The sequence below is a fragment of the Danio rerio genome, chromosome 25, assembly GCF_052040795.2.
Source record: "Danio rerio strain M-AB ecotype USA chromosome 25, GRCz13ab, whole genome shotgun sequence".
NCBI lineage: Eukaryota > Metazoa > Chordata > Actinopteri > Cypriniformes > Danionidae > Danio > Danio rerio.
Genome location: NC_141045.1, coordinates 12,000,783 through 12,026,906, shown reverse-complemented (window position 1 = coordinate 12,026,906; position 26,124 = coordinate 12,000,783). Strand labels below are relative to the sequence as shown.

The window sequence follows — 26,124 nt, the reverse complement described above, 5'->3', positions numbered from 1 at the left end:
ACCTTTGTATGCAACACACTGACAAATGTAAAGAATTGTTTTTACGTTTGTCTTTTTTCAGATGGTGAACATTATTTGTTGAATTAATGTACAACGTATGGAAACATAAACATATGTTGAAGTCATTCAGAAAATAAAAGCAGAACTGCCTTCTTTTTCTTCTTTGGAGTTTAACTGCAGCTGGCAGAACTGCCGCCAAAGGCACAACAGTTTACAACAACAAAAAAATTGATAACAAATACACACAAATTGTGCACAAATAAAGGGCACAAAAATACATTGTAATTCATGAATTGCACACAAGATGGCGCCAAATACACGAGACAAGGTGTGACCAAAGAGTAAAAAACATATGGACGCAGAATTTAATCCAAACGTCTCGTGATGGTCACAATCTGTCGCAGAACGAAATTACGGAAACCAGCCTAAAAATTGCCAAAACCCCTCTAAAACCAGCCAACCAGCCTATGGCACATCAAATAAACAACGCTTGTCATTTGACCACCCGTATCTGCACTGTAACAAAATAAGCACTTACATTTTAAAACAAGCAATACGATTTTTTTTTTTTTTTTTTTGAAAATGCGTGATGTAAGCTGCTTTTTTTATAATTTAATAACAATATTGGACTGCATAAAATATCTCAGATATCAATTAGACTAAGCTGGGTTGTTGCCTGGGTTTTGTTGGTATTTGTTATCTTCATAGAGGGAAATTTGTAAAATAACAAAACACATACTTTTTTTATCATACAATATATTTATTTTTAATTGACAATCAACAGGACCCAAAATATGCACATCATTTACAGCTATGCCATATTTACAAATCGTGTGTTTATATTAACAAGAGAAATACAGCAATTTGCATATCCCTGCACGGCAATCCTTGTCAATTTGTACAATAAACAATAAACTCGGCTGCTGCAACGCTTGTTATACTGTTTAGTATTTATTGCTTTTGCCTTTGTTTTCATTTGGTTTATTCCATTTCATCATATTTTTGAAACAGCAAATTCAGTAGACTAACTCGATAAAATGTCGAAATTCATGTCAGAGTCACCCATCTAAATCAAGTTCAAATAACGTTACAGGAGACCGTGGACATATAGGCTAACATTAGTTTTGTCTTCCTAATTATTAATTTAGACTCATAAAAAAAAGAGTAAGTACGCAGGATAATGATAAGCCTGAGCACACACTTACTGAAGGCTATTACTGCTGAACAACTCATTTTCTAATGGTAAAATAACACAGAAATTGAACATCGGTACTTCTTCTCATCCTGAAGCTCATGCATATCAACACATGAAAAACGAACCAATCAGTTCGAGTGGGCAGGGGAAGACAAAGCCCCGGTCAGTCAAGTCCTGTTCCAATTTCTGACCGAGTTAAAGCTAAGACTGAAAACATGCAGTGCAAATTTACAGACTCGTTAGTCCTCATTTTTTCGCTTGTATTTCCACTTGCGTCGTATGGTAAGATCTTTACATTATTTATTTTGTTTAATGCACGTTATTGTAAACGAAAGTGAAAGTTTTCTAATGTGGGTGTCGGTGGTGTCCAGAGGAGCTTTTTTAACTTGAACATTTAAATTCGACGACCGTTGCCCACTGCCAAATGTCTAGAATGTCTGTTTGTTTGTTTTTTTGTTTTTTGCCCCATACTGGACTATATTATCCCGTTTTTGACTGTTATGCCATCATAAACTGTGAAAAAATAACTGTTTGAAGAGGGCCTTAAAAAAGCTCCTACAGCACTGAAGGGTCTAGGGCTAGGCTATTAGGATTTAGTAGGGGAATTCCCCTAGTCGCATATGTTTTTTAAGCAAATAAATAAACTCAAAAAGATTAAGTTGTTACATAGGCTATAGATATACACAACAATAGAATTAGAAACAATGGCACACATATAAATCCAGCTAAAAGGTATTTGTCTAAGTGTCAGCTAAAATGCAAACCTTTAAGATGTGTATTAAAATCAGCAATAAAGTTAAGTGAACATTGTTATTATTTTATTTTGTGCACAAAATTAATAATCTATCATATTTTCTTTATAGATTATATATAATAATATATAATTTAGTATCCTAATATAGATACTAAAAATGTAAAAGTGTGATTTTTAGGTAATTGAAACTTGCATGTTTCAGCTGATTGTATGATTGTAAGGCTTTATTCAAATGCTATTGTAATCAAATGCATAAAAAAATGCTGTTACTTTAGAGACATTCAATAAATTTGCAAACATCAGATGTATATGACCCATTTCCCAAACAAGTGCACTCAACCAATGGCTTTGCTTGAATAAGCACAGCACACAGTATATTGTTGGACTCAGTTTTTATTGTTTTAATATTATTATTATTATATTTTGTGCACAAAATAAATTATCATATTTTCTTAATATTAAAAGTATAAAAAATAAAAAATTGGTTTTGGTTTTGGTTATCTTAAATCAAAATCTGACCATTTGCTTCTGCTCTGGAAAAGTAGTTTTTCTCTGACAACTTCAGTTTGATGGCTTGGGTATAACATGTTTAGCCACGCCCCTCCAACTGTTAGTTTGCAGCGAATGAAAGGTTAGAGAAGTGTATGTAAAAGTCTGCCCATCCTACCCCTGCACATATTGTAATTTTAAGAGTTCACACTTAGATATTGCTTGACACTATAAGCAGGTTTGGCATGCTGTCCCGGGAGAGAACCCTGAGCTCTGAGATAATTGAGCCCAGGGCTCCCGCCCAGTCGATTGAGCATGTAAGGGGATTACGAGATCAGATAGTTCTTGAGAGCTCCAGTGGGAAAAAAAGCAGGGGTGGATGGGGGGTTTCTTCGGAAAAGAGATAAGAGATAACTAATGATTGTAGATGAGAGACCAGTTGCAGTCAATCATGTCACGTGCTCCTCTTGAAATGAGTTTCTGAAACTTCACTTATGATCCAATATAAATTGTTATTCTCTATTCTTAAATTATTCTCTATTCTTCTTTTCATTTTTGATCTAAAGGTTATTCTCCTCCTGTTTCTGGTAAGTATTTTCCTTTTACTTTGTAAATTTGTCTCATTAAAACTTTAATGACTGCAGAGTAATATTCTGTAAACCCAAAAAAATACCTTCTTTTTATTAAACCCCCCAAAAATTAGAAATTACCATCCTGACAGAGCGAATCTGAGGACCAAAACAGTTTACAATCTATTGGTGAAATTCATTCATTCATTCATTTTTCGGCTTAGTCCCTTTATTAATCAGGGGTCGCCACAGCGGAATAAACCACCAACTTATCCAGCACGTTTTTTGCAGCGGATGCCCTTCAAGCTGCAACCCTTCACTGGGAAACACCCACTTACTCTCATTCACACATACAATACTGACAATTTACAGTAGCTTATTCAATTCACCTATAGCACATGTGTTTGGACTGTGAGGGGAAACCAGATTACCCGGAAGAAACCCACGCGAACACAGGGAGAACATGCAAACTCCACACAGAAATGCCAACTGACTCAGCTAGGGGTTTGAACCAGCGACCTCTTTGCTGCGAGGCTATTGTGCTACCCACTGTACCACTGTGCTGCCCTTTATTGGTGAAATATTATATGTTAAATAGGAATTCATTAATATAATTATAAATGTCTTCAGAATCTTACCTCATGTGTTGTTTTGCTTTTAGATTAAAGTCATATATTCTTTATTGTATTATTACTTAATTTAGGGTAATTAAACAAGGAAAAAAACACCTTGATTTATAGTTGCTTTTGTATTTTTCTCATTTTTAATTTTGATTCATCTTAAAGGTCATTTGAGGTTTACTAAAGACCCAGGCCACTGCTATAGTTCACTAATTTGTCTAAAATACTAAACAACTTTATGTGAAACGTTTACTGATAAACCAATGAATATTCACTGATGCACAAGAGCAATGAAATATCCTCTCTGGTCCGAGCCAGAAGCTGGACGAGAGGAGAAACATATTCCATATTTTGATAATCAGTAGATTTTTAGTACACTGTAAAACCCAATAATTTAAGGTAACTTAAACAATTCAATGAAATTGATTGCAACAAAACATTTCACTTCATAAACTAATCCTAATGAGTACTGTGAACTAAATTCATTTAAGTTGAAGTAATAAGGTATTTCATTAACTTGTTACCTTCAACTACGCTCATTTCATTTGGTAAAGTTGAGTGTTGGGTTTTACAGTGTAATATTAATTTTCTTTCAAGTGTCGACACATTCATTTTTTTCAAGTGATTTTTTTTTTTCAAAAACATTGACACAAAAAACTGAGGCGTGTACACCATAATTTTTACTTTTTAAATGCCCCTGTTTGGTACTAATAAGACTTTATTATTATTATTATTACTTTATTATTTATTAAAATACATAAGTGTACCAATCCATTAACAATGGATGCAGCTACCAGCATTCTTTATATGTTTATAAATATTATTAAGATTATAAATATCTTTTGTGTTCAACAGAAGAAAAAAACTAAATAGGTTTTGAACTGAAGTAAAGGGTAAATAAATGAATGGATTAAGTAAATGATGACAGATATTTCATTTTCTGGGTGAACTATCCCTGTCAAGTTTGCAGGTCTACCAGCCACTGTTGGTCATTGTATAAAATAGTAGAGAAAGGTTTCTTATTAGTAAGAACAAGTCAAGACCTGTTTGTTTTCTATAAAACATTGGACGCTAGAAATGAAAAGCAAGGAAGCTCAGATACCTCTCACTTCCCACAAGTCTAGTGTGTTTTAAAGCTAATTATTTTTCAGTGATTGCAGAATGGAAATACTTAGTACAACAATTTGTCTTTAACATGGTTAAAATTCTTCAGCTTTTTATGTTTTACTCATAGTTGTACCTACAAAAGGTAAGGCTTCAAAACAATTTATAAATTTTTATTAAAATTACTTTGCAAATGGAATCTGTTTTAGAGATATTTACAGTACCTAAACTTGATTGTGGTTTCTTTAATGAATGGTAATTAACAAAAAAAACAAAAGAAACAGTTTGGTCAGTAGCTGAACAGAATATGCTTCCAGTAAATGCACCATATGGAAATCGTATTTAAAAAGATTTTTAGTGTTATCTTGAGCACAGGAAGTGATTAAACAGCCTATTTACCTACTTAAAGTATTGCCTGCTTGATGTATGTGTTTTTACACAGTTGTCAAAAAAATAAAAAATACACAAAAGTACATTATAAAACAAGTACATTATAAAACACCAGCACAGATCTACAGTGTTAACAGAAAGGTTATATATGCTTATTTAATCATGACATTTCCTAGTTTCAAACCACTGCTTCGAAAAAAGGGTCAGACTTTGTGAGAGGTCAACATGGGAAAAATAAAAAAGTAATTACAGAAATACAAAATTTGTTGCATTTACTCATTTTTGATACAATGTGTCACATTTACTCTTTCAAATATTCACTTTTACTTTACATTTTTTGATGTCTGGACCCCTTGGAGTCACACAACACATCATCAATACAGTCAAGCCCCTGATTATTCATACCCCATGTGCAATGGGTCAGAAATTTACTGTAAATAAATTTTGAATAATGCTGTCGTTATGACATATGTTTTGTAGCATGATTTTATTTACAAAAAGACATAATAACATAATAAACATAAAAAACACTTCATAAAATACAATCTTGTTTCTTCCAAAGTGTAAAACATTATAGACTTGTGACTGTTGTGATGTATTGCATTATAGACTCCTGTATTCGTTTTTAGTTACTGTCACCATAATAACTACAGGATTTTAATTTAAAAACTCGATATGTAAGATTTTCTTTTTGCATTAAAATATCTGAAAACCATTGGAACACGGGTATGTACACTCACTGACCACTTTATTAGGTACAGCTTACTAGTACTGGGTTGGACCCCCTTTTGCCTTCACAACTACACTGTTAGACCTTACTGGGGTTTTTTGCAGTAGAATACTGGCAACACTGTTGCCAGCTACTGACTGTAAAAGTTCGGTTACAGTAAGTAACTGGCAACAGTGTTGCCAGTTAATAACTGTAACTGAACCATTACAGTGAGTGGCTGGCAACAGTGTTGCCAGTTTTCTACTGTAACTGAACCATTACAGTGAGTGGCTGGCAACAGTGTTGCCAGTTATTTACTGTAACTGAACCAATACAGTGAGTAGCTGGCAACAGTGTTGCCAGTTAATTACTGTAATAGAGCAGCAGTGGTAACTAACTGGAAACTGTGTAGAGTTAATTACTGTATTGTAGTGTTACAAATCACAGCATTATACTGCATACACATTAATAGTATGTCATATATAGTTATTTTAGTGTTACTAAAATTAATCAGCATTCTTAGCTGTTATTTAAAAATAGAAGGCATAACATTTTTTCAGACAAATTTATTTTATTGTTTTGGCACCAAACAAATAAATAGCAGAAAATGTTTAACAAAATTAAGAAATCAACAGATATAAATATTGTCTTACATATTACAGGTCTGCACAGTAAGGCTGCGGTCACACTAACGTTTAAGCATGCAATATTCTGTCATACTGCACTGCGAAGTGGAATTAAACAAAGCGAGTAGTGGAATTAAACAAAATAATTAGAAATTGAAAAAGCAAGCCAGAGAGGTCATGTTCTGATCTTTGATTGGTATCAAGCAATCACATGATGTGATTTCGCATTCAGCATTCTCCAAGCTTGAACTTTTCAATGCTGCGAATTATTAAATTTGTCTCGTGAGCTATCATTCCAGGTCTGCAGTACTCACATGCATATGAATGGAAGTCTATAGGGAGAAGAGTGCAGTGTGACCGGGACTTTAAGCTGTAACTCTAATTAAACACACCTGATCAAACTAATTAAGGCTTGTTAGAATTCTACAGGTAATGTTGAAGCAGGGTGGGTTCTAAACTCTGCTGCGCTGCAGTTCTCCAGGAACTTGGAGTTTGACCCCCATGGTATATAGCAGGGGTGCTCAATCCTGTTCCTAGAGATCTACGTTCCTGCAGATTGCAGTTGCTACCTATATCAAAAGGTGCGTTCGACTTCATGCAGCGCTGCGCAGATCGATCGAAATCTGTCTTAAAGCGGTGCATTCTGGTTAGAAATCTTGTTCGGATTGATGCTGCGCCGACGCCACGTGACTGTCACATGTGGCATCAAAGTACCGCGACAGCGCTCCGAGATCAGACGGCAAACTCAGACCGTGCAGCTTCTGAAGAGCGACTGCAGGAGCTCTGATGACGACACCGATATTACACGATTGGCCAAGTTCACCACATGACAACAAACACGTGTATTTCGGGTTTATAATTGGACAAATTCCGATTCAAAAGTTTCAAAACAAACAATTCACTTTTTACACCCTCTCTATCCTGTACACATCTTGCTTATTAAAAGACTACAAATATTTTACTGCAGTATCATCTTTTGTTAAATAATCTGGTAATAAAGGTTAGCTTGTTTGCACAGGTTTATTTTTTAACTTTTTTATACAGACTATTTACTGCATTCATCTCCATGAACGATTTAAATGATGTATTTTAGTGTATATTTTAGTAACCTAAATATGAACTCAAATAAGTCTTACAGACTTGAAATAAGAAAATCATCCTCATTGATCCTGCCCCCCTAAAGCTCTCTTAACAAATTAAAGTAAAGAACTATTTTATTAAATAATTATAAAATGGCTTTATTATTATAATATAAATATATATTTTATTTTCTGTCTAGCAGTTTATAGGCTACCTGCTCTTTCTGGGAAACTTCTACATAGCTCACTTATTTTACCTTTTGTTCTTTTCAACAAAATCTTTTTGGATTAAAATGCTTTTTTGAAAATTCATTCATCATCCAAAATAATGTCATTTATTAAGACCTAATCAAACACCTTGTTTTGCTTTTTACATGGGAAATTTTTATATCTATAAATGTACATATGTAAACCCTTTTTTAGCAGATTCAAACAAGAAGTATCAGCCTAAAGACTGATGTTTAAATCCTAGAATTTATGCTTATTGCTTTGTATTTAATAGACCTGTTCGTTTTTATGTTTATATTAACCTCTCATTTCCTCTTATTTCTCTCATGCATTTGTTATATATTTTATTCATAATTCTCTCTTATTGTTTAAAAAGGAACTACAGTTTGAAGAGCCTGTATTCTGTTTTATTTGTAAATGTTTTATTGTTATAAATAAAAATAACAAAAAAATATGATGACGCCATGTGATCGGTCATCATGACTGCAGCAACTTTGAGTCCCGAAGTGTCCAGCTGTCCGTCTTGACGGCTCCGTTTTCAACTCCGCCCCCGCCTGCGCTCGACTAATCTCGTTGATCACCGGCTGCAGCTGAGCTTCATGTCGAACGCACCTAAACACACCTGCCTGTAATTATCACGTGGTGTTCAGGTCCTAATTAATTGGTTTAGGTGTGTTTGATATGGACAGCAACTGAAATCTGCAGGAAGGTAGATCTCCAGGAACAGGATTGAGAACCCCTGGTATTAGCAATACTTTTAAAGCAACTGCCAACATTTATCACAATCACATATCCAATAAACACACACACACACACAAAGTGCTGCAGTGAAATGTGTTACTCTCTCCTCAATGCTGACCATGCAAAAAAAAAAAAAAAAAAACTGAACAGCAAAAAACACAAAATAAATATTTTAAATTTTAAAGTTTTAAATAATTAAAAACTGTGTCAAATCTCAATAAAAAGTTTAAAATAATTGTAGAAAACAAAAATAAAGTTGGCAACACTGAAAAACCAAAGGATCCAATCTTTTACTATTATAATTATCTCATGACAACAAACTTTTTTATTGTTTCAATTATAAATTCATAGGTGGAAACACAGCTCTGAAAAATACTTAGCAACAAACTCACAACCTGGGACCGGACAGGGGAGCTTTTGTGTGTGGATGGCTATGTGTATCATGTTTTTGTGATTCCCTGTGATGATGTGCACATGTTACCTTACAGAGACGATGGAATTTAATTTTGGCTTAGTTGCCAGAAAGATACATACAACTGTTAGCATCTGTACATTATGGCAGTGTGCAATATCCAATAAATACATATACTGTACTTAAACAAAAGTAATGTAAGAAGTTATATGAGGATATAGGCTAACTAGCTAACAATGTAGCTTTCAAGTACACAGTTCAAGATAACAACAGTATAACTTAAAACACAGCCTTATTTTAGAAACCCTCAAAAACATTTGAACACATTTTACTTACTCATCGTAGATTCTTATTTAAAGCCTAAAACATATCAGACTCTACATCTGAATTGATGGACATAGCATAGAGCACACTCGGCAGTAAACAAATCAAACACCTGGCTCCCTTAAAGTGCCGGCATTTTCTGAAAACTCTTTCTAACACCTTTGTGTTTAGAATAAGACAGACAGCCTGTGGGAGTGTGTGGTGATGCCTAAATCATTGTTTTTTACAGTTATTTACTACACAATCTACAGAGTAACAGTGCAGTTATACTAATTAAACACACCTGATCAAACTAAATCTAAAGGTAGTGTGTTGAAGCAGGGCTGGAACTAAATTCTGCTGGGCTGCGGCCCTTCAGGAGTTTGACATCCCTGGTACATAGCATATTTTCAAAGGAACTGCCTACATTTATCACAATTATGCACATATCATTGAATAAAACAATAAAAATATAAAAACTTCATCCAAAGCAAAAAATAAATAAATAAATAAATTATAATAATAATAAATAATCTGATCCACATGTTGTTCCAAACCTGTAGTAATAAAAATAAATAAATAAATAAAATAACCTGATTAATACATTTATTTAGGAAAGCCTTTATACAATACTGTTAATGCCACTTCATTTTACCTACTTCATTTGAAGTTTTCCAGACAAATTAATTGAGTCTCTGCAAAAATGTATGTACGTGCTGTTTAAGATATTTTTTAAATAACACATTTTTACTAGTTATTTAGCAAAATACAAATTTTCAGCTTAAAGTGCAATTTAAAAGCTTAACTATAGGCTAAACTAGGCAAATTAGATTAATTATAGAAAAGTAAACAAAGTTACAAAAATGATTGTGATAATTTGGTTGCTCTGTGTGAATATTTTTGCCTTTAAATGCATCTCGTCGATATCTTTACCTTTTAATTAGCTCTGTGACATTGACATTGGTTGACTCCTGATACTCAATGTTAAAAACATAAAAGGAACCAAAAAAAACACAAAGATGTCTGCAGAGAAATTTAGCTTATCATCAATGCATTGTTTCACTTTCTCCTCAATACTGACCATACATATACCAAAACTAAAATATATATATATATATATATATATATATATATATATATATATATATATATATATATATATATATATATATATATATATAGCAACATAAAGTATCAGAGTACATGGGGTAATAATGGTTGAGCAGTAATTTACCATTTATTATTACAGTAACTATCTGTAATAGATACAAAGTAAATTACTGTAATTTATTCTTTGCACTACAAAATTTCATATAAATCCTGCTCCTTTTACAGTAAAATACTGTTTCCTTTTATTATAGCAAAACACTGGCTATTTTACAGTTATTTACTGCATAATCTACAGTAAGGGTTAACAGTGTATCTTAATGAGGAATAAAAAATATTCCTCAGAGATTTTGGTCCATATTGACATGGTAACATCACGCAGCTGCTGCATATTAGATCTCTCATTCCACCACATTCCAAAGGTGCTTTATTGGATCAAGATTTGGTGACTGTGTAGGCCATTTGAGTACAGTGAACTCATTGTCATGTTCAAGAAAGCAGTCTGAGATGATTCATGATTTATGACATGGCGCGTTATTTTGCTGGAATTAGCCATCAGAAGATGGGTACACTGTGGTCATAAATGGATGGACATGGTCAGCAAAAATATTAATACAATTGGTATTAATGGGCCCAAAGTGTGCCAAGAAAATATCTCCCACACCATTACACCACCACCAGTCTAAACCGTTGATACAAGGCAGGATGGATCCATGCTTTCATGTTGTTGACACCAAATTATTCTGACCCTACCATCAAAGTGTGGCAGCAGAAATTGAGACTCATCAGACCAGGCAACGTTTTTCCAATCTTCTATTGTCCAATTTTGGTGAGCCTGTGCCAGTTGTAGCCTCAAATTCCTGTTTTTAGCTGACAGGAGTGGCATAAGGTGTAGTCTTATGCTGCTGTAGCCTATCTGCCTCAAGGTTGGACATGTGTGTTCAGAGATGCTCTTCTGCATACTAGGTAGTATTAAGGGATTATTTGAGTAACTGTTGCTTCTCTATCAGCTGGAACCAGTCTGGCCATTCTCCTCTGACCTCTGGCATTAACAAGGCATCTGCGCCCACTGAAGATCCGCTCACTGGATATTTTCTCTTTTTCAGACCATTCTCTGTAAACCCTAGAGATGGTTGTGTGTAAAAATCCCAGTAGATCAGCAGTTTCTGAAACACTCAGACCAGCCTGTCTGGCATCAATAACCATGGCACGTTCAAGTCACTTAAATCACTTTTTTTTCTTCATTCTGATGCTCTGTTTAAACTGCAGCAGATCATCTTCACCATGTCTACAAGCCTAAATGCATTGAGTTGCTGCCATCTGCCATGTGATTTGCATTAACAAGCAGTTGGACAGGTGTCTAATAAAGTGGCCAGTGAGTGTATTCTGCTGACTTGTGTAGTTACACAACACCATATGTTTCAAAGAATGTTCAAATCCAGAGAAATTATACATTTGAATTGTCAATAACATCACACACACTTCATTTAAGGTTTTGTGTTTTATTTAACAAATTTATTCATATTTTTCACATAATTTCTGAATCATGATTTTGTTTTAAATTTCCTATTATTTTTTCTACAGGCTCTCACTCCATAAGGATGTTTGCAACGTACATTAAAGGAAAAACGCCATTTCCTGAATTAAGTGGTGTAGTTATGCTGGATGATATCAGAGTTCTGTACTATAATGGTGTTACAGATAGTTTCTTAGCAAGAGGAAACACAACAGCTGAAGATGATGTGTTTGATCCAGACGATCTCGAAAATATTAAAGGGTTTATAAAATCAGAGTTTAGTTTTTTAAATGCACAAAACACCTTTACTAAAACTGATGGTAAGTATTGTTTAAGACTATAGTTAGTCAAACAGGCATTCCCCTTCTGGTGGGGAACTTCAATGCTATAAGTCGATTTAATCCACGTATGGGGATTTCGTTTTAGAAAGCCAATCGTCTGAAAGAGTATATAATGGGCCAATGAAATGCCAAATGAGTTGGCAGCGTAAGTTTGCGAACCTGTGGCTTATTGCAATCAACTCCGCATATAAGCACAGGGAAAGCAAGGAAACACTATACTTTTCGCTTCAGAGACTGTTACAGCCTTCTAAGCGAGTCGATGAGGGTTCCTCCTGCTGATATCCAGCGATTTCGAGCGAACGAGAGCAGTCTCCCGGTCCAGAGTGTGTACACACAGCGACAGACGGTGGAGCTGAGTTTCTCCCTTGCCTGGCGTTCTTTGGGTCTGGTCCTCCAGAGCGGTGCGTATAAAGTTGCAAATTTCACAAAAAGAGCAACACAGTCTAGCAGCATGTGCTTTTCAGGATGGTGCTCTGACTGTGCGTTTCTGGATGCGGTGGTTTCCTGATCATGACATGATTTTGGCAGATCATGTCGTCATTGCGATGTCATGACTGTTGCGCAGTAAGGATTGCGGCTAGCCCTTGCAAGAGGGCGAACCACCCCAGCTGTCCCCTGCTCTGCAGCGGGCACTCAGGCAGATCTGAGGGTTCCAGTGGGAGATTATCCGTCGCCTCCGGGCTCGCGGTCCTTCCGCTCCTCCAAGTGCTCCATCCAAGCTTCGAGCGGAGGAAGCGATCCGTCTAACCAGATGGTAGCCCTTACGTTCGATGACACCGGGGACCAGACATCCACCGCGGCATCGGTAGGTGGGCTTTCATTGTCCGATGATGATACAGACCCGCTCGCCCCCTCCGGGCAGGTGAGCACTGTCAAGACGGATCCTGAAACGAACATGTTAGCCGTGCTTTCCTGGGCTGCTTCGGCCCTGGGGTTGGAGATGGTTTATCCCCTAACTCGGTGGCTGGACCGACTAGATGGGTGCTACATAGAGGACCAGAGGGCTAAGCCTTTGAAGCCTCTCGTTCCCTTCCTCCCGGAGGTGCTTAGTAGGCTCACGCAGTCTTGGTGGGCACCTTTCTCTGCCCGTGCTGCGTGTTCCTCCGCCCTCACCACTCTATCCGGTGGAGCAGCCAGAGGGTAAGTGGCGATTCCTCAGGTCGAGCGAGTGATTGCGGTCAATCTTTGTCCGCGTGGTGCCTCTTCTTGGCAGGGTCTACCTCGTCTCCCGTCCAAAGCCTGTAGGTTATCTGCCTTCCTCGGAGCCAGAGCTTACAAGGCTGCAGGCCAGGCTGCTTCCGCCTTGCACACTATGACCACCTACCAGCGCTACCAAGCGCAGGTGCTGGCCGAGCTGCACGAGGGTGGATCCAACCCAGGCTTGTTACATGAGCTTCGCACCACAACCGACTCTGCTCTTTGGACCACTAAGTCCGCTGCGTGTGCGTTGGGGAGGACGATGTCCACATTAGTGGTCCAGGAGCGCCACCTCTGACTTAACTTGGCTGATATGCGCGAAGTCGACAAAGTCTGCTTACTTGACTCCCCCATATCTCAAGCTGGCCTGTTCGGCAACACCATCTGTGAATTCACCCAGGTGTTCAAGGTGGTGAGAGAGCAGTCTGATGCGATGGGTAATATCATCTATCTGCGGGACTGTAAGCCCACTCCACCCGCCGAGCCATCTATATCTGCTGCTCCTCGCAGAAGGCGCATGACTACAAGAGCTGCCCCGCCCCCGCACGCGCCTCCGGCGAAGCGGGTGTGTCGAGCACCTCGAAAGCAGGCAGCATCCCCTGCCCAGTGCGCTGTTAAGTCTGGTAATGGACCGCGAAGCGTACCTGAGACAGGTCGTCCAGAAAAGAGGGAATTTGCTCTTTACCCGCTGGAGGGGCGGGCCCCATTTCCAACTGCCATGAAAACATCAATGAAACAGCACTTTTCCACTTCTCCGGATGTGACAGCCCGAAATCTGCCAGTCTGGGACGCTATGCTTTCTAGCTCGCAGGTTCTGTGTATTTCGCCAGTGGCTCACAAGCACTGGGAGGACGGTCTCTTTTCTCCCACCCCTCGAGCCTCCATTCCGGAGTTTGGGTGTGGATAGAGAGCAAATCTCTCATCTCCAGCTCTTGCGGGACCCTCGCGCTTCCCAGATCAGCACACCCTCTCCGCGCTGTCCCACTGCTGGTACGTCAGCGATTGTAGCGATGAGTCTATCAGCGAGAGCTCTGCCTGCCTGGTTAGCGCGGGCCAGCCCTTCGCAGTAGCTCATACGCACAATCAGACTCGGCTATGCGATTCAGTTCGTGAAACGGCCCCCCAAGTTCACGGGTGTGTATTTCACCAGGGTCAGCCCCCTGTATGCCCCTGTCTTGCGAGAAGAGATTGCTGTTCTCCTGGCGAAGGATGCAATCAAGCCGGTTTCTCCAGCCGAGATGGAGAGTGGGTTTTACAGCCCATACTTCATAGTGCCCAAAAAGAGCGGTGGGTTACGGCCAATCCTAGATCTGCGCGTTTTGAACCGCTGTCTGCACAAGCTGCCGTTCAGAATGCTTACGCAGAAGCGCATCCTTCGGTGCGTTTGCCTTGGGATTGGTTTACAGGCACACACCAAGTCTTTGTTACTGTGCTGTGTCGCCACGCCCTCAGCCCATGAAACGACCCCTCGTTCAAACAGGCCGGAGTGCCTCTAGGACGGGGGTCCAGTCATTTTGTTTCAATAGATGCTTCCAGTACGGACTGGGGGGCTGTGTGCTGCGGGCTTGTGAAAAGGAACCCAGTTGCATTGGCATATCAATCGCCTGGAGCTGTTGGCAGTGTTCCTCGCTCTCCACCGTTTTTTTCCGGTGCTGGAGTGGCGATGGTGGGGTATATCAACCGCATGGGGGGTATTCGCTCTCGCCGCATGTCTCAGCTGACCCGCCGTCTGGTCCTCTGGAGTCATCCGCGGCTGGAATCGATGCGCGCCATTCACATTCCAGACAAGCTCAACTGTGCAGCCGATGCGCTCTCATGGCAGCCTTTACCTCCCGGAGAATGGAGACTCCACCCTGAGGCTGTCCCCCTCCAGACTCAGGGTTACGTGGCTGCCATCTCTGCTCTCATGACGCAGTGGCTGGCAGCACCGTGGGAAGGCATAACCTCATCATCCAGTTCCTCAGAGGCGCTAGGCGAATTAATCCACCCCGCTCCCCTCTCATGCCCTCTTGGGATCTCACCCTCGTTCTCATGAGCCTGTGTCTGATCCCATCAAACCTCGACTCAGTATTTTTAAGATTTTTGTCCCTGAAGACAGTTCTGCTGGTCGTATTTTTCAGTCAGTGACTCGTGCCTGTAATTTGGCCCAGCTTACTCTCACATTTTCCTGAGACCCCGCCCGGGATATGTGCCCGAGGTTTCTACACACCGTTTAAAGACCAGGTAGTGAGCCTGCAAGCGCTGCCCCCGGGGGAGGCAGACCCAGCCCTTTCTTTACTTTGTCCAGTTTGCACTTTGCAAATTTATCTGGACCGCAGCAGGGAAGTGCCATATCGAAACAGAGGTTGGCCCACTGGATAGTGGATGCCATCTCTCTCGGTTATCAGAGCCAGGGTGAGCCGTGTCCCCCAGGAGTGCGTGCACACTCCACTCGGAGCATCACATCCTCTTGGGCGCTTGCATGCGGCTCCTCTCTAACAGACATCTGTAGAGCTGTGGGCTGGGCGACACCTAATACATTTGCAAGGTTTTAAAATCTGCGAGTGGAGCCGGTTTTCTCAAGGGTTTTAGGTAACCCTTGGTGATTGAGGAAACAACTTGGTTAAGGTGTTGAAACACGCTTGTTGCGCCATTCTCCCTAACACAGAGATACGTGCGCCTTTTCATCTGTCAGTAAAGTTCCCCGTCAGGTGAGCCCTGCAGAATCCTCTGAAGCCCCCAGCACTGACTTAGCGGAGGAGTCACTTGCTGGCCCATTACGTTGTAGGTCTGCCCGCTGGTCAGCCCGCGTTTTGGGTATAGGTGCCCGCTATGAGTGATCCCCATCAGGCGATCCCATATGCTTATTCAGCCATGGTGCAGTCCCCCCTCACAGGCGGACCTGTGACTTCCCTCTCCGCTAACCATCTTGTTATATGCGTACTCCCCCTTTTCAAGGCTAGTCCATATATTTTGCCATCATATATCCCCATTGGGTAACAGGTGGCCTCCGCAGCGTCCTCTTTATTGGGACTGCACGCTTTCCCAACGTACTGTCGTATTTTTCCTAGAAATTATCTAGATGCTTGCGTCTCCTGATAAATATATAAAATCCGTAAAACTTCTTTTAAAGTGGGATAAGTAAGGGCCAGGGATCACATTGGAAGACCGCGCCTCTCTTTGATGCAGGAGTGCTCACGCTATGCCTGGCTATCCTCTAACGGGAGGCGAAGGTAAGGTGCAATCATTATGGTGTTTTCCAGACATTTCCCCATACGTGGATTAAATCCACTTATAGCGTTAAAGTTCCCCATCCGAAGGGGAACGCTCTGGTTACTAAAGTAACCAAATGCTATATAGCATCGCCATAATGATTGTTCCTTAGCTGTAAGTATCTCTTTAGCTTAAAAGCATAGCGTTTCCTTGCTTTCCCTGTGCTTATATGCGGAGCTGATTGCAATAAGCCACAGGTGCGCAAGCTTACGCAAGCGTCATTGGCCCGTTATATACTCTTTCAGACAATTGGCTTTCTTAAACGAAATCCCCATACATGGATTATATCAACTTATAGCATAGAAGGTTACTTATAACTTTATAATTACATATAAACACTTTTTAAAAACTTTAATATTAGCAGAATTTTTTTATGGAAAAAATAGATTTGTAGATGCAGTTTTTTGTTTAATAAACACTAATTTATACACATTCTTTATCTGTTTAAGGTATTTTTGTCTCTCAAATTCTGGCAATGTGTGAGCTAAAGGATGATGGTGAACCAGGACAAATGATTGGACAAGATGCTTTCGAAAGATTAACCATATTTACGGTGCTATATGCTGACAATAAATGTACCATCGACATCAACTTAAACATCTCACAGGAACAAAAAGAAAAAATTATTGAAGGAGTCAAAAACTATTATAGAAATCTAATCCAACCATTCTGCTATAAGACACTCAAGGTTTACCTTAAGAAAAGGAAGGATCAAGTCAATAGAAAAGGTAAAATGAATGTTCACAGACAGTATTGACACGTAGCCCAATATATAATGAAATATTTCTGATCTCTTTTTATTCTTAACAGTGGAACCAAAAGTCAGAATATTTCACAAAGCAAACTTGGACTTTGGAGGTTTTCGTGTGAGCTGTTTGGCGACAGGATTTTACCCTCGTCACATCAACCTGACCTTGTTAAGAGATGGACAGCCTGTATCTGATCATGAGTTCACTGGAGGAGATCTGCTGCCCAATGGAGACGGGACGTACCAGATGAGAAAGAGTCTGGAGATCAGAGCAGAGGACAGTGAAAAACACAAATACACCTGCTCTTTTAAACACCTGGACAAAGAATGGCACATTGATTTGGGTAATTATGTTTTAGATTAACAAAATTATAAGATAAAATTTTCATCTGATCTTATTCTGAATTTTTCTTGTAGCTGAACCTCACAGAAACACCATATGGATCGCTGTTTCTGTCCTGTTGGTATGTGCTATAATTGTTGGTTTGGCAATGCTTATTTGGAAGAGATACCAAACAGCAAGACAGAGAGAAAATGGTAGGCCTAATTATTTTTTTTTACATGTTTTCCTTTCAGATAATACATGATCTATTTGAATTTTTAACCGATTACATTGTGTTTAGCATGAAAAAAATATTGCTGTATAATCTTCAGAATTGAATATGAGAATCTGCAGAAAACACCCAATATACTAAGTGTGTATTTACACTTGTGTGTTTGGATCTCTTGTTTTTTTTAGATTCAGACTAAAAGTGAAAATCATACATTTAGTCATGGTTCACTTACTGCACAATGCTACAGTGTGAACCCTAGTGCACACCAAAGATGAGTCTCTGTTACTCAAATTACTTGGAATGGTTTGACTTAACTATGAACACAACACATATAAACTAAGCAAAAATAAGACATGATGTCACTAGATGTTGCTTTAATTAGGATAGAATGTTCAAGTGCACCTATTTTTCCTTGTGTAAATTGCAATGTTGCCAATTCAATTAAAAGACTGCATGAACCGGAAGCTGCAATGGTTTTGTTTTCTTCGTATTGTGAAGCAGTCCTTAGAGAAATGGAAAATTAAATGAAAAAACTGTGGGCTTGGCTTTTTTTATTGCGAGCTGATTGGATGTAGCAAAGTGGACATTTCATTCAGAAAGATTTTTTTTTTAAGTGTTTTGGAAGAATTATTACAACCTAACAGACACCTCCTAATCACCATTTCTGTTTGTTGTCAAAACTGACTGTTGGAGAATCGAGGTTAAGTATGTTTGCTACGTCTAATACAGGCATAATTTGAGAATTTAACTTAAAACAAACAGGACGTGTATTTTCAAATTTTTATTTTAAATTACAAGTGCAAAAATTTTTTTTTTACTTTGTGCACAGATTAATTGGTCACCACAAAACTGGCAATATGAGCTAACAAAATTATATGGTTAGTTTTGATTTCATTTGTATTTTAATACAGGCATCTTTGTCTTGTGGGTATTTACTTGATTGTGTGACGAAAAAAATCCTGATGCTATTAAAAGTCTTTCGTAAATAAACTCATCACTGATATAAATTAGCATCGAATGGATTCAAATATACAAATCAGAATGTTTAGCTGTCACCGACTCGATCCCAGTCATTCCCCTCGCTGGCCAGCAGAGGCCACCATCTCCGGACTTCTAACATTACGTCATCCCTTCACTCTGATTCCAGCACACCTGTTCTCCATTCCGCTAATGACCCACGTACCATATATAAGCAGCTCACACTCACTTCTCAGTGCGAAGTCTTGTTTAGCCCTGGCCAGCATTTCTGAGCGTTCTATCCTGCCTGATCTCCCGTTTACTACTTCAGCCCATTTCCTGACTCTGCTCTGTCTTCTGCCTGCCCACGACCAAAGCCTGTTACACGGACTCTGATTCTCGCTGCCTGCCCCTGACTAAAGCCTGTTACACGGACTCTGATTCTCGCTGCCTGCCTCAGACCCATGCCTGGTAATCACTCTGTGTCTGTCATCTGCAACCTCCTCTCATTGATGTGTATGTTGTATGTTCGCACAGCCGTGCGTATTGTTTGATGATAAGTGTGACTTAATAAATACTGCAAATGGATCCCTCCGTGTCAGTCTCCCCGTTACAGAAGACTTCGCCCAACATGGATCCCGCAGCCATCCAGGTTTTGTCTCACGAAGTCACAGCTCAAGCTCAGGTATTGACCACTCATCAACAGCAACTAACGCACTTAACTCAGTTGACAGACGAACTGGTGAAATCACTACAAAACCTGCAAGCTGCTCCCACAGCGCAACTCACCGCCAACTACTCTCTGAGTCCGCCTGTTGTGGCACAACCCCCGATGGTCTCCGGAGCTCGATTGGCATTCCCTGACAAATTCGCAGGTAACCCAGCAAAATGTAAAGGCTTTCTGTTGCAATGTAAACTGTTTATCGCCCAACAGCCCCATCTGTTTAAGGACGAAAATGGGAAAATTGCTTTTGTGTGCTCACTACTCACCGGAAAAGCGTTAGACTGGGCTACTGCAGTTTGGCCAGACAGCACCCCGATATTTCCCTCGTTTAATGACTTTCTCAAACGTTTTTGCACTGTGTTCGATCACCCTGAGGGTGGTCGTAATGCTGGCGAGGAGCTATTGTGTATCCAACAGGGAGATCGCTCCACAGCTGAGTTCGCACTGCAGTTCCGCACTCTGGCAGCGCAAACAGGATGGGCTGATGATCCACTTACTACGCTCTACAGAAAGGCTCTGAAACCAGAACTGCAAAAAGAAATGGGATGTCATGACGAGGGAAAAACACTGGACCAACTGATTGAACTATCCATAAGGTTAGACGCTCTCCTCCGCACTCGTAACCCACTGTGCTCAATTGCTTCCAGTCCTGTATCCCCTGAAACCTCTGCTGAACCCATGCAATTGGGCAGAACCCGCCTGAACCCAGAGGAACGAGAACGAAGGAGGAGAAATCACCTGTGCATCTATTGCGGACTTCCAGGTCATACCAAGGTTTTATGTCCCAACAAGCCTCTCCCTAAAACCCTCTCGGTGAGTGCAACCACTATGTTCACGATCACTAATGACATTATGAGTATACCTGTCATGTTGAAACACAATGGAGATGAGATTGAGACCATGGCCATGATCGATTCAGGAGCCGCTGGCAACTTTATCGACTACACGTTTGCTATCACTCACTCCATTCCTCTAACCTCCTGTGATTCTTCCCTAGCCATCACTGCTGTAGACGGGCGCCCGCTAGGAGAGGGACACATAGAATTCCAGACTCAACCAATCTCTCTTCTAACAGGCTCTCTCCATGAAGAGGAGATTTCCCTTCTGGCCATCGACTCCCTCGACACTCTGTAATCCTCGAGTTGCCATGGTTACAACTACACGACCCTCAAGTTTCCTGGAGAACTGGTGAGATCGTTAAATGGAGCGATCAGTGCTTTACCCAGTGTCTGCATTCTGTTTCCCCAGTCCAGATCAACACGATCACCAGCACCGAAGACCCTGAACTTTGTCAAATTCCCCAGCTTATCATGACTTAACCGAGGCATTTAATAAGCAAAAAGCTACCAAGCTCCCTCCTCATCGTGAAAATGACTGTGCCATCGAACTACTACCAGGCACCACGCCCCCTCGTGGTCGCATTTTCTCTCTCTCTCAGCCTGAGACTGAAGCTATGAAGACTTACATCTCCGAGGAGCTAGAAAAGGGCTTTATCAGACCATCCACATCACCTGCTTCAGCTGGATTCTTCTTCGTGAAGAAGGATGGCAGCTTACGCCCCTGCATTGATTACTGAGGCTTGAATGAGATCACCGTCAAATACCGCTACCCCTTACCATTGGTTCCAGCAGCCCTTGAACAACTCCGCTCAGCTCAGTATTTCACCAAATTGGACCTCCACAGTGCATATAACCTCATCCGCATCCGACAGGGAGACGAGTGGAAAACCGGGTTCTCTACAATCAACGGCCACTACGAGTACCTCGTTATGCCCTTCGACCTAGCAAACAGTCCTTCCGTGTTCCAGGCTTTTGTAAATGAGATATTTCGAGACATGCTCAACCAATGGGTCATAGTATACATTGACGACATCCTGGTCTACTCCAACTCCTTATCAGAGCACATTCAGCACGTCAGGGCAGTGCTCAAACGCCTCATCCAAAACCAGTTATACGCCAAAATTTCCAAGTGTGAGTTCCATCAAACGTGCATATCATTCCTGGGTTACATCATCAGCCCCGAAGGCGTGGCCATGGATCAAAAGAAGGTCGATTCAGTAACGCAATGGCCACAACCAGAAACTATCTGACAACTGCAACGATTCCTGGGCTTTGCCAATTTCTATCGACGCTTCATAAGAAACTTTAGCTCAGTTGCTGCTCCACTTACCGCCATGGTGAAGGCAAATAATGCTCGCCTCAAGTGGAACCCAGACGCTACTCGAGCATTCACTCAGCTCAAAACCCGCTTCTCCAGTGCACCCATTCTGCGTCATCCTGATCCCGAGCAACCTTTCATTGTTGAAATCGACGCATCCAACACTGGCATTGGAGCCATTCTGTCCCAGAGATCCCTATCTACGAAGAAGCTCCATCCCTGTGCTTTCTACTCTCGCAAACTCAACTCCGCAGAGAGGAACTATGACGTGGGAAATCGAGAACTCCTCGCTATGAAAGCTGCGTTAGAGGAGTGGAGACACTGGCTTGAAGGCGCCAAACATCCGTTCACCGTCATCACTGACCATAAAAACCTGGAATATATCCGATCCTGTAAACGTCTGAACCCTAGACAGGCAAGATGGGCTCTGTTCTTCACACGCTTCGACTTTCAAGTCACATACATCCCTGGCTCGAAGAACATTAAGGCAGACGCTCTCTCCCGCCTCTCAGACGATGAAACCTCAGAGAACAGTGATGAGCCCATTCTCAAAAATCCCCTGATTGTCGCTCCCATTCAGTGGGACATCGAGCATGAAATTCTTCAGGCTTCCGAACACAGCTCCACGCCACAGTCCTGTCCGGAAAACAAGATCTTTGTTCCCCCGTCACTTCGTGAGAGACTCATTACCGAGGTACATGACCACCCCAGCTCCGGTCATCCAGGCAGCACTGCCACAGTGCAGTTAATCCAATCCCGCTATTGGTGGCCATCCATAAACAAGGACGTCATCAATTTCATTAACAAATGCTCACCCTGTCAGATGTCCAAACACTCCCGTCACCGTCCAGCTGGACTGCTCCAACCCCTGGAGGTGCCACATCGTCCCTGGTCACACATTGCCATAGATTTCGTCACCGATCTATCTGTATCTCAGGGAAAAACCACCATCCTCACTGTGGTAGACCGATTTTCTAAATCCTGTCGCCTCATCCCCATAGCCAAACTGCCTACAGCCATGGAAACGGCCGAACTGCTCTGCGAATGTGTGTTCCGATATTATGGTCTCCCTGAAGACATCGTGTCGGATCGAGGATCCCAGTTCACCTCTCGACTCTGGTCCGCATTCTTTAAGAACCTTCAAGTAAACGTTAGCCTAACATCCGGCTACCATCCCCAATCCAATGGTCAAACGGAGCGCCTTAACCAGGAGATCGGCAGATTCCTCCGCACCTACTGTCATTCTAACCAGACTGAATGGGCTAAATTTCTTATGTGGGCAGAGTACGCTCAATTCTCTGAGAAAGGCATCAACAGGTCTGACTCCATTTCAATGCGTACTAGGCTTCCAACCTCCTCTCTTCCCCTTGTCCGGCGAAACCACTGAACTCCCCGCTGTAGACACTTGGTTTAAAAGCTGCGAGGAAGTATGGAACGCAGCTCACACCCATCTCTCTCACGCCGTACGGCGTTTCAAGGAACAAGCCGATCGACACCGACGTCCTGGTCCCACGTATTCCCCTGGACAATGGGTATGGCTCTCTACCCGTGACTTACACCTCAGACTACCCTGCAAGAAACTCAGCCCCAGGTACGTGGGTCCTTTCCAAATTGACAAGCAAATATCTCCTGTTTCGTTCCGACTGACACTCCCTAATCATTACCGTATTTCTCCTACTTTCCATGTCTCCTTGCTCAAGCCTGCTGTTGGTCCAGCCTAGGCGGATAGGGAGGTGGCAGCCAGTGAACAGGGTCCCCCGCCTCTCATGATCGATGGTGAGGAGGCATACCAGATCCACGAAATCCTGAGATCCAGACGCCGGGGCGGACAACTCCAATATCTCATCGATTGGGAGGGGTACGGCCCGGAGGAGAGATCTTGGATCAACCGCAAGGACCTTCTTGACTCAACACTACTGGAAGAGTTCCACTTACAACATCCGGATATGCCGGCCCCTCGCCCCTGTGGAAGACCCCGGCGTCGAGACTCGCCTCACTTCAGGAGCCGTTCGTTGGGGGGGGGGCTCTGTCACCGACTCGATCCCAGTCATTCCCCTCGCTGGCCAGCAGAGGCCACCATCTCCGGACTTCTAACATTACGTCATCCCTTCACTCTGATTCCAGCACACCTGTTCTCCATTCCGCTAATGACCCACGTACCATATATAAGCAGCTCACACTCACTTCTCAGTGCGAAGTCTTGTTTAGCCCCGGCCAGCATTTCTGAGCGTTCTATCCTGCCTGATCTCCCGTTTACTACTTCAGCCCGTTTCCTGACTCTGCTCTGTCTTCTGCCTGCCCACGACCAAAGCCTGTTACACGGACTCTGATTCTCGCTGCCTGCCTCAGACCCATGCCTGGTAATCACTCTGTCTGTCATCTGCAACCTCCTCTCATTGATGTGTATGTTGTATGTTCGCACAGCCGTGCGTATTGTTTGATGATAAGTGTGACTTAATAAATACTGCAAATGGATCCCTCCGTGTCAGTCTCCCCGTTACATTAGCTCACCGCACAGCACTGATTTGGATGTTAAAAAAAAATGTAATTTACTTCAGTGGCCGAGACAGCTTAACACGCTATAATTTAAGAAAGCACATGCAATTACAAAAAACTCCAGCAAATAAAGAAACGATCTTTGGCTGTGCGTTTCTTCAGTTGTTTGTGTTGTGACCAATTTGCAACCCATTGTTTATTTTATTTGCATGTACTTTTTTTAAATTGCAGCACGTAAAGCCCTCTCAGTCACCATAATTTACATATACAAAATAGATAAACATATTGAAAATACATCATTTGTTCATATAGACTTAATGTGCAACTTATTATTTTTTTATTTTTTTGTCAGAACCAAATAACCACCAAACTACACATATGAATGCACCTGAAGATGTGGATCTGATGGATCACTCCAGGGTGGAGTAACACATATCCTTATTTATGTCTTTATGATTATTAATCAAATTGAATGTTTGAGGGGCTAGATTATTTGACCTCAGTGTCATTCTTTTTTAGAGTAAAACTGGAATGATAGGTGTGACATTGCTGTTTTTGTGTGCCAAATGATTTGTTTCCTCAGGATCTACAAAGCCTGATCCGAGGTAAGCGAGACCTCTTGAGTGGAACTAAACTCTTGATGAATTGGAAACAACTGGTTCCCGAGTTATTTGCCATTTTTTTGTGTTCTTTTAAAGTAAATTCCTTTGCATGCACTGATTGTACCAGTTTTGAGTCAGTTTTGATAACATGGCTGAGAGTACAAGAAACAGCCTTGAGTAGGAAATAGATTGTACTTTGTGTATGTTCTATTCATTTGTGGATCATATTTACAGCTCTGAATAGCCTTGTGACTGTCAGATTTTTGCTTGCTTGATGGAGAAGTAATCATTAGAGATATTGTTCAGAACTGTATGCACACACACGCATGGAAATTTTCTAAGTCTATCTGTCTATTGGTTCTAACCAATCAGCTTAAAACACCTACAGTATATGTATTGTTTTGAGATTGCAAGTAGAGCAGCTTATGAACTCTGTGCGAGTGTTGAAGCTGGCTTCTGCTTGATGAAAATGCAGCTATCCTCAGTAAACTTTCTTTGAGTGAATCTCTGACTCCGGCTCTTCTTCATCTGTCAGAATCTGGTCATTTTTGGCATTAAACTGTCGGTTCCCCAACACACCCTACACCCCTTTAAATATTTGATGTGACTCTTGTTGGCAAAGTTCATTTGAATAAATCACATTTATTTCAATTTACAGAAGAACATGACAGAGTTCTGTAATATTCTAAAGTCATCCATATATTTTAGTGAAGATAAAACTGCTTTATTCAGTAAAGACAATGCACATGATGGAATGATAATCTCAGACACAAACTTTCTGACCTGCTGCAGTAAAACATCTGACAGTTTCTATCTTAAAGAATGTTTAATCATACTCAAGTAAAAGTATCATTAATTGCCTAAAATTGTAGTGCAAGTAGAGTAAAAGTATCTGTTGTGAATATTACTCAAAGTATGACTAAAAAGTAGCCCTTTAAAAGTACTCAAGAGTATTACTCTGTAAAAAGCTGCATTTACATGTAATTTGTGCATGTGTGTGTAAACGTAACATTCTGTTGTGCATTAGTCATTGCCAAAAATCCAATGTCAAGTCAACATCTTAAACCAACATTATATTGACGTCAAATACTGACATTTATTCATCAGGTACCACAACCAAAATCCATTGTCTGATAGACATTATAATGTTAACGTCCACACAACGGTTGGCTGTAACATTATTAGACACTGATATTGGGTTGGTTTTAGGTTGGATGTTGAAGATTGACATTAACGTGATGTTGGGTTCTGACG

The 26,124-nt window shown here is 40.9% G+C and overlaps 2 protein-coding genes across 2 annotated transcripts in view; one reads left to right on the top strand and one right to left on the bottom strand.

Annotated features, from left to right (window-relative positions):
* The window catches only part of LOC141380994 (major histocompatibility complex class I-related protein 1-like), a 50,537-nt gene that overhangs the window by 3,229 nt on the left and 21,184 nt on the right, over window positions 1-26,124 (bottom strand). The window lies entirely within an intron of this gene.
* Window positions 585-25,374, top strand: LOC108181672 (major histocompatibility complex class I-related protein 1). The gene is made up of 8 exons (XM_087311895.1): window positions 585-1,477; window positions 3,005-3,025; window positions 11,911-12,162; window positions 17,082-17,360; window positions 17,443-17,724; window positions 17,798-17,917; window positions 24,621-24,688; window positions 24,852-25,374. Exons 1-8 carry the CDS (start codon window positions 1,411-1,413, stop codon window positions 25,056-25,058), a joined length of 1,296 nt encoding a protein of 431 aa, XP_087168021.1. The 5' UTR covers window positions 585-1,410; the 3' UTR covers window positions 25,059-25,374.